Source organism: Heptranchias perlo, chromosome 40 (genome assembly GCF_035084215.1).
Source record: "Heptranchias perlo isolate sHepPer1 chromosome 40, sHepPer1.hap1, whole genome shotgun sequence".
Lineage (NCBI taxonomy): Eukaryota > Metazoa > Chordata > Chondrichthyes > Hexanchiformes > Hexanchidae > Heptranchias > Heptranchias perlo.
In genome coordinates, this window is record NC_090364.1 from 6,026,703 (window position 1) to 6,042,924 (window position 16,222).

Sequence of the window (16,222 nt, forward strand, 5' to 3'; positions counted from 1 at the left end):
ACACACGGTGTGTTATATAATATATACAGGAGTGTTATACCCAGTAACACACGGTGTGTTATTTAATATATACAGGAGTGTTATACCCAGTAACACACAGTGTGTTATTTAATATATACAGGAGTGTTATACCCAGTAACACACGGTGTGTTATTTAATATATACAGGAGTGTTATACCCAGTAACACACAGTGTGTTATTTAATATATACAGGAGTGTTATACCCAGTAACACACGGTGTGTTATTTAATATATACAGGAGTGTTATACCCAGTAACACACAGTGTGTTATATAATATATACAGGAGTGTTATACCCAGTAACACACAGTGTGTTATAATATATACAGGAGTGTTATACCCAGTAACACACGGTGTGTTATATAATATATACAGGAGTGTTATACCCAGTAACACACAGTGTGTTATATAATATATACAGGAGTGTTATACCCAGTAACACACAGTGTGTTATATAATATATACAGGAGTGTTATACCCAGTAACACACGGTGTGTTATATAATATATACAGGAGTGTTATACCCAGTAACACACAGTGTGTTATATAATATATACAGGAGTGTTATACCCAGTAACACACAGTGTGTTATTTAATATATACAGGAGTGTTATACCCAGCAACACACAGTGTGTTATTTAATATATACAGGAGTGTTATACCCAGTAATGCACGGTGTGTTATTTAATATATACAGGAGTGTTATACCCAGCAACACACAGTGTGTTATTTAATATATACAGGAGTGTTATACCCAGTAACACACAGTGTGTTATAATATATACAGGAGTGTTATACCCAGTAACACACGGTGTGTTATATAATATATACAGGAGTGTTATACCCAGTAACACACAGTGTGTTATATAATATATACAGGAGTGTTATACCCAGTAACACACAGTGTGTTATAATATATACAGGAGTGTTATACCCAGTAACACACGGTGTGTTATATAATATATACAGGAGTGTTATACCCAGTAACACACAGTGTGTTATATAATATATACAGGAGTGTTATACCCAGTAACACACAGTGTGTTATATAATATATACAGGAGTGTTATACCCAGTAACACACGGTGTGTTATATAATATATACAGGAGTGTTATACCCAGTAACACACAGTGTGTTATATAATATATACAGGAGTGTTATACCCAGTAACACACAGTGTGTTATTTAATATATACAGGAGTGTTATACCCAGCAACACACAGTGTGTTATTTAATATATACAGGAGTGTTATACCCAGTAATGCACGGTGTGTTATTTAATATATACAGGAGTGTTATACCCAGCAACACACAGTGTGTTATTTAATATATACAGGAGTGTTATACCCAGTAACACACAGTGTGTTATTTAATATATACAGGAGTGTTATACCCAGCAACACACAGTGTGTTATTTAATATATACAGGAGTGTTATACCCAGTAACACACAGTGTGTTATTTAATATATACAGGAGTGTTATACCCAGTAACACACAGTGTGTTATTTAATATATACAGGAGTGTTATACCCAGTAACACACGGTGTGTTATTTAATATATACAGGAGTGTTATACCCAGTAACACACGGTGTGTTATTTAATATATACAGGAGTGTTATACCCAGTAACACACAGTGTGTTATATAATATATACAGGAGTGTTATACCCAGTAACACACAGTGTGTTATAATATATACAGGAGTGTTATACCCAGTAACACACAGTGTGTTATTTAATATATACAGGAGTGTTATACCCAGTAACACACGGTGTGTTATTTAATATATACAGGAGTGTTATACCCAGTAACACACAGTGTGTTATATAATATATACAGGAGTGTTATACCCAGTAACACACGGTGTGTTATATAATATATACAGGAGTGTTATACCCAGTAACACACAGTGTGTTATATAATATATACAGGAGTGTTATACCCAGTAACACACAGTGTGTTATATAATATATACAGGAGTGTTATACCCAGTAACACACAGTGTGTTATATAATATATACAGGAGTGTTATACCCAGTAACACACAGTGTGTTATTTAATATATACAGGAGTGTTATACCCAGTAACACACAGTGTGTTATATAATATATACAGGAGTGTTATACCCAGTAACACACGGTGTGTTATATAATATATACAGGAGTGTTATACCCAGTAACACACGGTGTGTTATATAATATATACAGGAGTGTTATACCCAGTAACACACAGTGTGTTATTTAATATATACAGGAGTGTTATACCCAGTAACACACAGTGTGTTATTTAATATATACAGGAGTGTTATACCCAGTAACACACAGTGTGTTATATAATATATACAGGAGTGTTATACCCAGTAACGCACAGTGTGTTATATAATATATACAGGAGTGTTATACCCAGTAATGCACGGTGCGTTATATAATATATACAGGAGTGTTATACCCATTATCAGAGAGAGAGACTGAGCTGCCCAATAACAGTGTGTAGGTAAAGGTGTGGTATTTTGCTCACCTTTCTCTTTTTGAGTAACGACTGGATTCTCAGGGCTGGGCTCCCAAGCCACTTGTGCGTTGATGGGCGGGAGCACTTTTTTCGGGAGGGTGGGGGGAGGGGTGCCCTTCGTACTTCGTCGATTCTCCTGAAAAACACAGAGGGACGCTGAATGTTCCTGCCTCGCTTACTCTCATGCTCGAACATTGACTAAGATCCTGCTGGGTTAGTGTTTGTACATAGAGTTAATCGGAGATTTTATCCCCTTATCTGGAACCCTAACCCCACACTTTTGTTTATTGTTCCTCTGCCCTCTCTTGTGAAAGAAAAAACTTGCATTTCTTTAGCACCTTTCACAACCTCAGGACGTACCGAAGCACTTTCCAGCCAAAGAAGCACTTTTGAAGTGTAGTCACTGTTGTAATGTAGGAAATGCAGCAATCAATTTGTGCACAGCAAGCTCCCACAAACAGCAATGTGATAATGACCAGATAATCTGTTTTAGTGATGTTAGTTGAGGGATAAATATTGGCCAGGACACCAGGAAGAACTCCTCTGCTCTTCTTCAAATAATGCCGTGAGATCTTTTACATCCACCTGAGAGGGCAGACAGCACCTTGGTTTAACATCTCATCCAAAAGACGGCACCTCCAACAGTGCAGCACTCCCTCAGTGTTGCACTGGGGAGAGTCGGCCTAGATTTTGCACTCAGGTCTCTGACTTGGAGGCAAGAGTGGTTCCCACTGAGCCACAGCCGACACGGATTATAAAACAGGACAATCAGGGGATGGATGCATTAAATGGCCTGTAGGGAAAAAGGAAGCAACCAAGAGGGAAGATTCAAGCATAGAAAGCGAAAATGACAGGAGAGAAACAGGCACCGAGAAGTGATTTGTAACCGGGCTATTTTTCTGATGGAACAAGGTGTGGGTGTGGGTTACCTTGGGGACTACTTGCGCATACAATGACAAGCTGTCGACCACATCCTGAACAGGAATGGGCTCCAGGATATTGTAGGGCACATAGCCGATCTGCCCACTCTGATTCATCACCTTCCACCACCGTTTGGAGTCATCTAGTACCTAGGGAGAGAAAATGCAAGTCAGGCACACTGGGATATCGTAGAGACCTATCAGCACGGCCATTGGGAAAAGGAGGGGCTTGTCAACTGGGTCTGTGAATTGAGCTCCATTAGTGAGAGGATGATCAAACTCAATTCCAATAATCACAGGAGCATTAGGAACAGGTGGAGGCCATTCAGCCCCTCGAGCCTACTCCGCCATTCAGTTAGATCATGGCTGACCTGTACCTCGACAGATTCCAATAATGCCATGTTAAGACATCATGGCATGGTTCATTCAACGCAACATTAAATGGAGGTCCCACCTTCATACAAGATCAAGTTCCATCATCAATGATCACCAAGTAGAGTTCATCCCCAGATCTGGCCAACGTTCTCCTAAGAAGTTCTCCCAGTAAATTCTCTTCTTGTTCTCCATCATCTGTATTTACAATTCTTTTTCCACTTCTTCCAGGGGTGGGGTTCCAGGGCTGCGGGAAAACCTCCAGCATCCAGCCCAAGGGACCATTGTTCATGTGTGAACCCTGACGGTGAGTAGTAGCAGGCTATTTATTTGAACCTGGAGACCATCGAGACCCACCCTTATCCTATTCCCACAGGATGCTCACACATGTGTACTTTCCAGTGTGGGGGGGTGGGAGCTGGGTGTGAGGGAACACTGAGCAGGAGCGAGAATCTGACTGGTTTTTCCCCTCTGTAATGCAGGAGTGCTGGTTCTATAATATAAATTATGAGGACAGGTTGGACAAACCTGGTTTGTATTCCCTTGAGTATAGGAGTCCCCGGGTGATCTGATCGAGGCGTTTAAAATGATAAAAGGATTTGTTAGGGGAGATACAGAGAAGCTCGTTCCTCTGTGGGTAGAATCCAGAACAAGGGGGCACAATCTTAAAATTAGAGCAATGCCATTTAGGAGTGAAATCAGGAAGCACTTCCTCACACAAAGGGCAGTGGAAATCTGGAACTCTCTTCCCCCCAAAGGGCTGTGGATGTCAATTGAAACTTTCAAGATGTTTGGAGACAAGGTCAATAAGAGTTTTGTTGGGTCAGGATATGGAGGGATACGGATCAAAGGCGGGTAGATGGAGTTGAGTTACAGATCAGCCATGATCTAACTGAATGTCTGAGGAGCTGAATGGCCAACTCCTGTTCCTAATACCTTCTACTGAAGGGAATCAAAATGATGGACTCACCTCCACAGCTTCCCCAGATAATACGGAGAGTTCGCTGCTGTTTCGGGCCACAAAGTCGTAGCTGCATTTCATGTGCTTGGCCGGCACCTCGTGGTTCCTGAAGAAAGAAGATCGACTCTTTTACTCACAGGAACGTGGAACAAACTGCAGAACATGACGAGAGGTGGCCGTGTGGGTCAATTCATGAGCGAGAGGGGAGTTCGCTCCATCGGGTACCACAGTACATTTGAAATTTTGCACTTTTAACTTTTATTGCTGACTTGACGTACTGGTGTGGTGACCCTTTAGAAATTGAGTGATCTGTTCATAACTGACAATCTTATCATTAGAGTGTACTTGGAGACAGGAGCCCCTCGGTCCTCTTGAGGGGACTTCAGTAATGCTTACGAGGTAGGAGTCTATTGCCTGTTGCTAGTTAATGTATTAAGCTGAAATGTAACTTACCCATTGGTTTGTGTAATGGGGACAGTCTGTGGACCTGATTGCTGGAACACAAGAGACGAGCCAGTTAGAAACAGATCAACACACTCAATAAATATCAGGACTGAGCAGAACTGGATGCCATTAAGTAAATGGATAAGTAACAGTTGGAAAGATGATTTACTCAAAGTAATGTACTCCGGACCTTTGAACTCCGGACTGTTCATTCCTGAAATTCAAATTACTCTTAATTTTGATGTTGTCTGTGCTTTTTAAATAGAGAAATCCAGGTGATGGGGCAAAGCCTATAGGACAAGGGGGTCACCAAGTTTGAAAAGAGTAAACGGAAAAATTAGGTAAATCAGGAAGTAGTGATGAGGTTTGGGTTTTGAAGGTCTGAAGATTATGAGTGAAACAGGCAGGTGGGAGAAGAGAGGGTTAAAAGGTTCTTGCAATCGGCTCAGCACATTCGGGACATTCAGTGTCTGTGAGACGGGTGTGGAACATAGAATTACATAGAATTTACAGCACAGAAGCAAGCCATTCGACCCAACTGATCCATGCCCATGTTAATGCTCCACATGAGTCCCCTCCCACCCTATCAGCATATCTCTCTATTCCTTTCTCCCTGATGTACCGATCCAGATGTGGCTCAGTGGGTAGCACTTCCGCCTCTGAATTAAACAGTCGTGGGTTCAGGTCTTACTCCAGAGCACAAAATCTAAGCTGACACAGTGCAGGAATTAAAATAATAATAAATCAGTGCTGCACTGTTGGAGGTGCCGTCTTTCAGATGAAATGTTAAACTGAGGCCCTGTCTGCCCTCTCAGGTGGATGTTGATGATCCCATGGTACTATTTTGAAGAAGAGCGGGAGAGTTCTCCCCAGTGTCCAGCCCAACATCTGCCCTCAACCAACATCACTAAAACAAATTATTTGGTCATCATCACATTGCTGTTTGTGGGATCTTGCTGTGCGCAAATTGGCTGCTGCATTTCCCTACATTACAACAGTGACTACACTTCAAAAGTATTTCATTGGCTGTGAAGCACTTTGGGACGTCCTGAGGTTGTGAAAGGCGCTATATAAATGCAAGTCTTTGTATTCCTCTTAAACGCATCTATGCTATTCACCTCAAATACTCCATGTGGGAGCGAGTTCCACATTCTCACCACTCTCTGGGTAAAGAAGTTTCTCCTGAATTCCTTATTGGATTCACTAATGCCTATCTTATATTCACGGCCTCTAGATTTGGAGTCTCCCCCACAAGTGGAAACATCCTCTCTCCGTCTACGCTACAATGAGGCCTTTCTAACAGGGTGCTGTCTATCGACTGGGCAGAAGCTTTGGGCGTCGTCACTCCTTGAAAGTTCAGAACCTTTAAATCTCAGATAGTCTGACGGGAGTACCAAAATTATCGATCTATCTCTGTAGCTGCTCAGTCTGAACTTTGCTCATTTGTTTTTGCAATGACTCATTTAGCTGATTATTAAAATGAATTATTGAATAGTGTGGGGGGTGACTGCTATATATTTAATATCAAATGCAGTTGCAGCTCTGATAGTTCACCAGCTTGAGCCGGAGGTCAGAATCCGCTACACTACCACTAACCTCCTGCTGGTGGCACTGCTGGGCTTAAAGAGAAACCACAGGGCTCTCAGTATTGCCACCTGTGGGGGGTTAATGGAACTGTAGCTCTCATTCCAAACCAAGGTGCATCCATTTTGGAAAAATAAAACTTATATTCATACTGCATCTTATCATCTCTCTCAGAAACATCTCAAAGGGTTTCCTACATTACAACTACACTTCAAAAAGTACTTCATTGGCTGTAAAGCTCTTTGGGCCCTTCCCGAGGTCCTGAAAGGCACTATTAACCATGCAAGATTTTCTTTCTTTAAATATAACGAATTACTCTGTAAAGCAGTCACTGTTTTTATGCAGGCATATCGATGTTTAATTAGAATACTGCGCCTTTCACAACCTCAGGACATCCCAACCTATTTTGAAGGACAAGTCATTGTAGAGAAACGCAGCAGCCAATTTGCACACAGCAAGATCCCACAGACAGCGATGAGATAAATGACCGGATGATCTGATTTTACAGTTCGGCTCCAGGAGAACATCCCCGCTGTTCTTCAAATAGTGCAATGGGAGCTTTCACAACCAGCTGAGGGGGCAGGTGAGGCCTTAACGTCTCGTCCGAAAGACGGCACCTCTGACAGTGCAGCACTCCCTCAGTAACTGCACTGGGAGTGTCAGCCGAGATTTTGTGCTCAAGTCTCTGGGGTGAGACTCAAACCCATAATCTGCTGGCTCAGAGGTGAGAGTTCTACCAACTGAGCCAAGACTATTCTGAAACAGTCAAGTAAAAGAAGTTTGCAGACTGTTTTCCTCTGGTTTGAAAGTAGTTTGTCTGAGAGATAGCTGCAATGTGGATTTAAGATGGCTGCACAGTAACCAGCACATTTATTTAACTCTGAAGTATTTTATTTATTATATGCCAATGTGGCAGCCATTTCGTGTGCAGCAAGGACCCACAAATAGTGAGATGACTGTCCAGTTGATCAGGTTTTCTTGGTGATGTTATTTTTGGGAGGAAGGTTGGCCAGATAACAGGGAGAACTCCCCTGCTCTTCTTCAAACTCTGCCATGAGATCTTTAATATGCAACAACAACATACAGCGTCTTTGACATAGAAAAACATCCAAAGGGGCTTCACAGGGGGGGTAATCAAAACAAAATGGACGCTGAGCCAAAGCACGAGATGTTAGGAGGGGTGACCAAAAGCTTGGTCAAAGAGGTGGACTTTAAGGATGGTCGTAAAACAGGAGATAGGGCCTCATCTCATCCGTCGCCTAGCCAAAGCACCTCCCTCAGAACTGCCAGCCTAGTTTCTGTGCTCAAAGTCCTAGATCCGGGGGCTTAATCACACAACTTTCTGACGCGGAGGTGACAGAGCGCCCAACTGAGACAAGCTGACACTCAGTTGCATATTTGCTTATCTGCTGGCAATAATAACATAGAACAACAACAACTTGCATTTATATGGCGCCTTTAACATAGTTGAACGGTCCCAAGGTGCTTCACAGGAGTGATAATCAAACAAAATTTGACACCGAGCCACATAAGGAGATATTAGGACAGGTGACCAAAAGCTTGGTCAAAGAGGTCGGTTTTATGCAGCGTCTTAAAAGGAGAGAGGTAGAGAGGCGGAGAGGTTTCGGGAGGGAATTCCAGAGCTCGGGGCCTAGGCAGCTGAAGGCACGGCCGCCAATGGTGGGGCGATTAAAATCAACACCGGGCCACGGTTGCCAAGGACGACGTGCATTCTAACAGTGAGCGGTTATTGAGCACAATCCGATCCCTTCCGTACCTGCAGCCGTAGTAACTCGTGTTTGTGCTGCAGTTCCACAGGATCCTCCCACGGTGCCCCGTTTGGGTCAAGATAGTCTGGCTGCCAGCCCGAAAGGAACTCTATATTGTATGGCGCACCCCAATACTCAGCAGGCCATTCCAACCTGCGGAGAAGGAATAAGAAAGTCAAATCAGTTTTGGGGTGACTCCGTATCGGGGATACAATGCGGCTCCCCCCCATTAGCGCAGTGGGGTACGATGTGGTGCTGGGCTACGTACAGCCCAGGATCGGTGTGCATTCTCGACTCAATTGGCTCACTGCAAGCAAGACAGCAGACGGGGTACTGCACTTGGCTTGATCACTTCATGGGGCGGGGTTGGGGGGTGTGTGTGGAGAGTTGGGGAAAGGGAAATCAGCCCGGGATTCTGCTCTCCATTAACTCTGATCGCACTCCATTAACCTCTGCTGGGAAATATAGTTGTGGAGGCATTGTTTGGAGACCGAATTCTCGATACACGATTCGCCTAGGCTCGTGCACAAAGATCGGCCAGATGGCCGTCAGGCCTGGTGACTTGTGACCCTGCACACTGGCAGGAGTCGGCATCTTCAGGAGAGGAGTGGGGAGGTAGAGATCGGGTGGAAAAAGAAGCAAAAAGGACATTTGCTGCATTGAGCTCAGTCCAGCCAAAGGCCCCGTGCGCAATCCCCGCTGACTTGGACTCTCCCCAAACTATTAACCTGCAAAGGAAGGTGAAGGTCCACGGGAAAATATTTGTACTAAAGATCCCTGACCGGAGTAATCGAGAGGGATCTCGAGGTAACGTTACAGTCGGTGTTCGACTGGGCGATGGCCGCACTGGTCGGTATACAATCATAGAATCTTATGGCAAGGAAGGAGGCCATTCAGCCCATTGTGTCTGTGCCGGCTCTATGAAAGAGCTATCCAATTAGTCCCAATCCCCCATCTCTTTCTCCATAGCCCTGCAAATTTTTCTTTTTCAAGTATTTATCCAATTCCCTTTCGAAAGTTACTATTGAATCTGCTTCCACCGCCCTTTCAGGCAGCGCATTCCAGATCATAACAACTCGCTGCGTAAAATAATTTCTCCTCATCTCCCCCTCTGGCTCTTTTGCCAATTATCTTCAATCTGTTTCCTCTGATTACCGACCCTCCTGCCAGTGAAAACAGTTTCTCATTATTTACTCGATCAAAACCCTTTGTGATTTTGAACATTTCTATTAAATTGCCCCTTAAGCTTCTCTGCTCTAAGGAGATGTACTAAGAACTTTGAGAGAGGGTTTTCCGGAGAGCTTCCCCGCTGAGAGCGCAGACCGGAAAATTCGGGACCGCGCGAGTGACCGTGATTTTCCGATTGGCGCGATCTTGGAGGACGAATCTCCCTCACCAGAAGCGCAAAATCAGATGATCCCCTTTACGTAGAATTACAGAAGTTTTACAGCACAGAAACAGGCCAATCGGCCCATCTGGTCCATGCCGGTGTTTATGCTCCACATGAGCCTCCTCCCACCCTACTTCATCGCACCCTATCAGCATATCCTTCTATTCCTTTCCCCCTCGTGTTTATCTAACTTCCCCTTAAATGCAACTACTCCTTCTGGTAGCGAGTTCCACATTCTAACCACTCTCTGGGTATAGAAGTTTCTCCTGAATTCCTTAATGGAATTTTTAGTGACCGTCTTATATTCATGGCCCATACTTTTGGTCTCCCCCGCAAATGGAAACACCTTCTCTACATCTATTCTATCAAACCCCTTCGTAATCTTAAAGACCTCTATCAGGTCACCCCTCAGCCTTCTCTTTTCTAGAGAAAAAAGCCCCAGCCTGTTCAGTCTTTCCTGATAGTTATAACCTCTCAGTTCTAGTATCATCTTTATGAATCTTTTTTGGACGTTCTCCACTGCCTCTATATCCTTTTTGTAATATGGAGACCAGAACTGTGTTGCAATGCAAGGACACCGAGTGGTGGCTCCGACCTTGGTTTGGTCCAGTAGTCCCCCAGTGACTGCCATCGTGTCATCTCCGTCTCGTTCAGGGTGCTCTTCAACAGGTGGACAGCATCGTTGGTCAGGAACGGGGTGGCAACTGATCTGGCAACTTCTAAACCCGTGGCCTGGGCCATCTGTGCAGGAGCAAGAAAAGAATGGCAACAGCGGTCAAACCCCGGCTCGGTTCGACAATTCACACGAACAGATAAAGTCAAAGACGGGGAAAGGATCGAGATGCCTTCTCCCAACGCCTCAATGGGTGACTCCACGGCCTGCGGTGATCCTGTGCCTCGCAAGATCCAGGCATTCCCCAGGATGGAGCCTTGGTCTGGCTTGAGTCGGCTGATCTCGGTGAGGGCAGCAGTTGGGTCACTACGATTGGCCTCAGCACCCCTGGGCTGAGGAGGAGGGGGGTGGGGAGAGGGGGGAGGGGGGTGGGGAGAGGTGGGGGGGGGGGCGGGGAAATCAGCAAGGGTCCTTCTCCTAATCGCTATCCGAGGATCTAGGCCGGGTATAGTCGTCTGGTGGGTATGGTACTGGACTTGTAACCCAGAGTTCAAAACCCACCATGACAAGTTCAATCATTTGTGGGCTGGCATCGGGAAAAAAAAATAGCTGGATTGTCACGGAAACCCAACTGGTCGACAAATGTCCTTCAGGGTCGGGAACCTGCCGTCCTTACCCGGTTTGGCCTACACGTGACTCCAATCCCACGCCATGTGGTTGGCTCCTAATGCCCTCAGGGCAACCAGGGATGGGCAGTGAATACTTACCTCACCAGTATCGTCCACCTCCCAGGGCAAATCTTTAAAAAAAAACTCTGCTGGAAAGTGTGGGCTTTTGGGTATCAAGTGAGGAGAGGATTGAGTTCGCCCGCGAGGCCTGCCACAGTGGAATAGTTTGATGACTGTCTAGGATAACGTGTGATGAATGGCCATTTGGGTGCGGTACAGGAGGAGTCCCACCGTCCATGGAACCCCGGCTTGAGTCAACATTTTCAGTAGGATGGGACAAGGAAAGTAGGGAGATAAATGGACAGCAAGAGTCAATCAGGTAAAGAAAATTAACTAAGTGACCGGGAGTTTACCCTCCTGTCTCCTCCCTCACTTGCCGCATTTTCATCCATCCTCTGGAATCTCACATCCACCACACTTTCTGTGCCATGGGCTCAGAGTTATCATCAAAATGTAAACCGAACCCAAATCTCTCTCATCCTACGGCCAGCCTCCCACAGCCGAGTTTCAGCTCTTCTCCCCTGGTCCCAGATGCTGCACCTCAGGAAGGAGAAGGCGGCGGGGAGAGGCAGGGGGAAGGTTGGGCTGCGGGAGAAAAAAAAAACTTAAGGGCCCGTACTGCCTGAAGTTAACATAGTTACCGCCAGCCAATCAAGGAGTGATGCTGATGAGCCCTAGAGCCCCGGCCTGAGCCGCGACCCAAATCTTGTGTCTGTGCTCTTTGGGGCCTCTCAGTGTTGAAGTTCATTGGTGCCATTTCACTGCTGGGCCAGTGGATCGCGCACTCTGTGGAGCTGTCGCTACGGAAAAAGTTCACGAGACCCTCTTGGCTCAGCACAAAATGGAGGCTTAGCGCAAAATGGAGGCTGCACCAATTGCAGTCCCACGGGCTGCCTGGAGGTGAGCGCTACCCGGCATGAAGTGAGACTTGCAGAAAGCCACCTGCTTACCATGTCGAGGGGTCCGAAGAGGAAGTGGATTAGTTCAGTGGCGTTGGGGTTTACGATGTGGTTCTTCACCCGTGCCTGAAAACAAGAGCAAGCACCAGTCAGATTGTACCTTCCAGATCGTCCAGGCTACACTTAAAGCCCTGACCGCTCCCTCGATCCAGTGACAAGGTCAGACCCATTGACCTGCAAAATCTACACATAATTTACTTCAAAATTACTCAGCGTCTATTTTTCTTTTGGTTTTTAATGTCTTTGCTTTCTTAATATGTGCTTAAGATGACAGGTGTCAATGGAAGAGCTCTACACTCTGCACCCAGTGTTGGCATCAAACACTCCCAGGGCAGGTACAGCACGGGTTAGATACAGAGTAAAGCTCCCTCTACACTGTCCCATCAAACACTCCCAGGGCAGGTACAGCACGGGTTAGATACAGAGTAAAGCTCCCTCCATACTGTCCCATCAAACACTCCCAGGGCAGGTACAGCACGGGTTAGATACAGAGTAAAGCTCCCTCTACACTGTCCCATCAAACACTCCCAGGGCAGGTACAGCACGGGTTAATATAGAGACATGCTCCCTTTATTCTACCACAGTAGTATAACTTAACAATAAACATCAGAAGTCTTTGCACCTGCATCTGGGCGACGTTTCCATTTCTCTCATTAGTCATCGTCACACCCCCTCTGAGTAAGATAGACAATTGAATCTAATTTTCAATGAATTATGAAAATCCATCGCTCTGGGCTGGATTGAAACCCAGGTCCCAGACATTAAAGGTGGTGTTTAACTCCCAACAGCACCCAAATCCGAATGTCCGGTTTGGTTTAATACCAGTCACACACTCGGTAACTGGCAGAGGTGTGTCAGGAACATGAAGCAATAAAAAAGAATCGGTCTGTAAATCAGAGTTCCCTATTTTCAGCAGGGTAAGGATTACTCACCGTGTAACTGGACAGAGTCCCTGTATATTCAGCAGGGTAAGGATCACTCACTGTGTAACTGGACAGAGTCCCTGTTTATTCAGCAGGGTAAGGATCACTCACTGTGTAACTGGACAGAGTCCCTGTTTATTCAGCAGGGTAAGGATCACTCACTGTGTAACTGGACAGAGTCCCTGTTTATTCAGCAGGGTAAGGGTTACTCACTGTGTAACTGGACAGAGTCCCTGTTTATTCAGCAGGGTAAGGATCACTCACTGTGTAACTGGACAGAGTCCCTGTTTATTCAGCAGGGTAAGGATCACTCACTGTGTAACTGGACAGAGTCCCTGTTTATTCAGCAGGGTAAGGGTCACTCACTGTGTAACTGGACAGAGTCCCTGTTTATTCAGCAGGGTAAGGGTTACTCACTGTGTAACTAGACAGAGTTCCTGTTTATTCAGCAGGGTAAGGGTTACTCACTGTGTAACTAGACAGAGTTCCTGTTTATTCAGCAGGGTAAGGGTTGAAGCAGGCTCACTGATGTGATTGCCACTTGTCCCTGAGTTAACACTGCAGCTGAGAGTTTCAAGGTGATCCCCCTTAAACACAACAACCGTTTAACATCACCCGCGCAATTTATTAACTGAAAAGCTCTGCCGCCTCCAAGAACTTAAATGGTACTGAGAGAGGCCGCTTTCAGTTAAATCAAAAACCCACAGTGACAACGCCCTGGATTGGCATTCCGCCCTGACCTTTAGCAATGAACTTGGCATGTTCAGCTAAGGCTGTTAGAGAAACAAACTGCAGTAAGGTCATAAAGACTGGCGCTCGATACAGTCAAACCGAGCCCTTTGAAGCGCCTCTCTGCTTGTCGTCTTGCTTACCAGCAGGCTGAAGGAGTATTTGTATTTCTGAAAGATATCAACAAACTCCCCCTGGGTTGGTGGGCGAGCTCTGATAGTCAGGAGGCCCTCTGAAATCAGAAAGAAACTCGATTGAGGCACAAATAGACAAAGCCACGAAGACCGGACGTCGGAAACAAACAAAACAAACGTGAAATGCTGCAAACTCGCAGTGGGATGGGCAGCATCTGAACGGGAAGAGGCAGGTCTAGACTATAGGTCTGATCTGTCGTCGGAGCTGCGGCTAGCCGTCTGACTCTCCCGCGGAAGGAACTTGCATTTATATAGCACCTTTCACGCCCTTCAGGACGTCCCAAAGCATTTCACAGCCAATGAAGCATTTTTTTTTTGGAAGTGCAGTCACTGTTGTAATGTAGGAAACGCGGCAGCAAATTTGTGCACAGCAAGATCCCACAAACAGCAACTGAGATAAATGACCAGTTACTTGGTGGTGGTTGATTGAGGGACAAATATTGGCCAGGACACCGGGGAGAACTCCCCTGCTCTTCTTCAAATAGTGGCCATGGGATCTTTGTCGTCCACCTGAGAGCTCAGAGGGGGCCTCGGTTTAACGTCTCGTCTAAAAGACGGTACAGCGCTCCCTCAGTATTGCACTAAGTGTCAACCTCGATCATGCGCTTAAGTCCTGGAGTGGGGCTGGAAAACCCACCAGGTCGTGATTCAGAGGCGGGAGTGCCACCACTGAGCCAAGGTTAACACAAAGGATCCCAAACCTCTTATCGACATTGTATAACTGCTCTTGCGTCAACGCGAAGCACTGATACAAATCGATGAAAAGCGGTCCTGTAGCTCAGACGGCAGTCAGTGATGTGACTCCTGACCGCACTAAAGCAGCAAAGTCTGAAACTACCTCCGGGGAGGGGGGGGGGGGGGGGGGAAGGGACGCTCTTTTTATTTGAGATCCACAGTGGATGCAACGCACGTCCAAACTGATGAGAAGCCAAGTTAAAAAGTTCACACCTCTCTCCTTTTTTAAGGGTTGAGTGGACAGTCCCTGTAGCTGGCTTGTTCCTGACATTAAAACCTAACCCGGGATCAGAGTGTATCTTTAGTCGCCAGGAATTGTGTGAGATGCAGCTGGCAGTATAACTCCGGTTTGCTAGCTAGAGAATCATACCCTACCAGTACTGTTCTGAGACAGGTACCAACATTAATCAAGCACTGTTCAGACTGTTACTTCAATACATTATTCAATCGTTATGTTTATTATTTTGTAAAATGGGGTATCATTTATCTCCCTCCCCCTTCTATTAGTGACTTATGTTATTTTTTTTGGTGGGGTGGGTTGCCATTATTCCCCCCATCTCTACTGGAGGTGTTGCTTCCAGTAAGGTCTCGTTCAACAGGAGGGCCTCCACCAGCTCACCCGAGTGCTCGTTCTCTACGTGTAGGGTCCTAAGCTCTGGAATTCCCTCCCATAACCTCTCCGCCCCTCTCTCCTTCTTTAAGACACTCCTTAAAACCTACCTCTTTTTGCTCACCTGTCCTAATATCTCCTTACGTGGCTCAGGGGTCAAATTTTTGTCTGATAATCGCTCCTGCGAAGCGCCTTGGGACAGTTTTGCTACGATAAAAAGGCGCCATATTAATGTGAGCTGTTGTTGTGGACTTTGACCGCGGACGTTGGCAGGCTATTGTACCGGGGGGGGCTTCGTGGGACGATCCTGACACTATCTTCACCCACAGGGGCCCCAGTCAATCTCTGGGTAGCAATCAGGAGGTTGGTCTCTTTAAACCATGGACACAGAAGCTAATTGGGGTGCCTCCAGCTGCTACCCTGATTGCGGTCGGACGAGGAATGAGGCGACTCCCCCCCGAACCCCCCAGTTTGGCGCATGCCTCTGTTTGACATACCCCCAGATTCTTTTGGAGATTTCTTCTTTCCCATTCTGCCCTTCTTCCTCTGGTCCAGTATCTTGAAAGCTTCTGCTGTCTTCTGAAGCCTTGCCATGAAGCCCTCGATATCATCGAAAGTGTGATTGAGAATTGTCTGGCAGCGGAGGGAAAGAAAGGGGTTTGTAAATGTTTTTCAAGCAAGCAAACTTTTTTTTTTAAAACTTTCATTTCCTGGCAGCTGTTGAACAGTCTCTCCCACCTATTTGTCTGTGCAGAACCGTA

General features: G+C 45.7%; 1 protein-coding gene across 4 annotated transcripts in view; it reads right to left on the reverse strand.

The window, feature by feature from the left end:
* Positions 1–16,222, reverse strand: part of LOC137305611 (epidermal growth factor receptor kinase substrate 8-like protein 1) — a 59,669-nt gene that overhangs the window by 6,304 nt on the left and 37,143 nt on the right. For all 4 annotated transcript variants that reach the window (XM_067974474.1, XM_067974472.1, XM_067974473.1 and 1 more), the window contains 9 exons: positions 15,959–16,094; positions 14,066–14,154; positions 12,262–12,336; positions 10,566–10,711; positions 8,589–8,733; positions 5,237–5,277; positions 4,793–4,889; positions 3,460–3,600; positions 2,540–2,666 (listed from right to left, as the gene is read on the reverse strand). In XM_067974474.1, the coding sequence (XP_067830575.1) occupies positions 2,540–2,666; positions 3,460–3,600; positions 4,793–4,889; positions 5,237–5,277; positions 8,589–8,733; positions 10,566–10,711; positions 12,262–12,336; positions 14,066–14,154; positions 15,959–16,094 (997 nt within the window). The remainder of the gene's footprint in view (positions 1–2,539; positions 2,667–3,459; positions 3,601–4,792; positions 4,890–5,236; positions 5,278–8,588; positions 8,734–10,565; positions 10,712–12,261; positions 12,337–14,065; positions 14,155–15,958; positions 16,095–16,222) is intronic.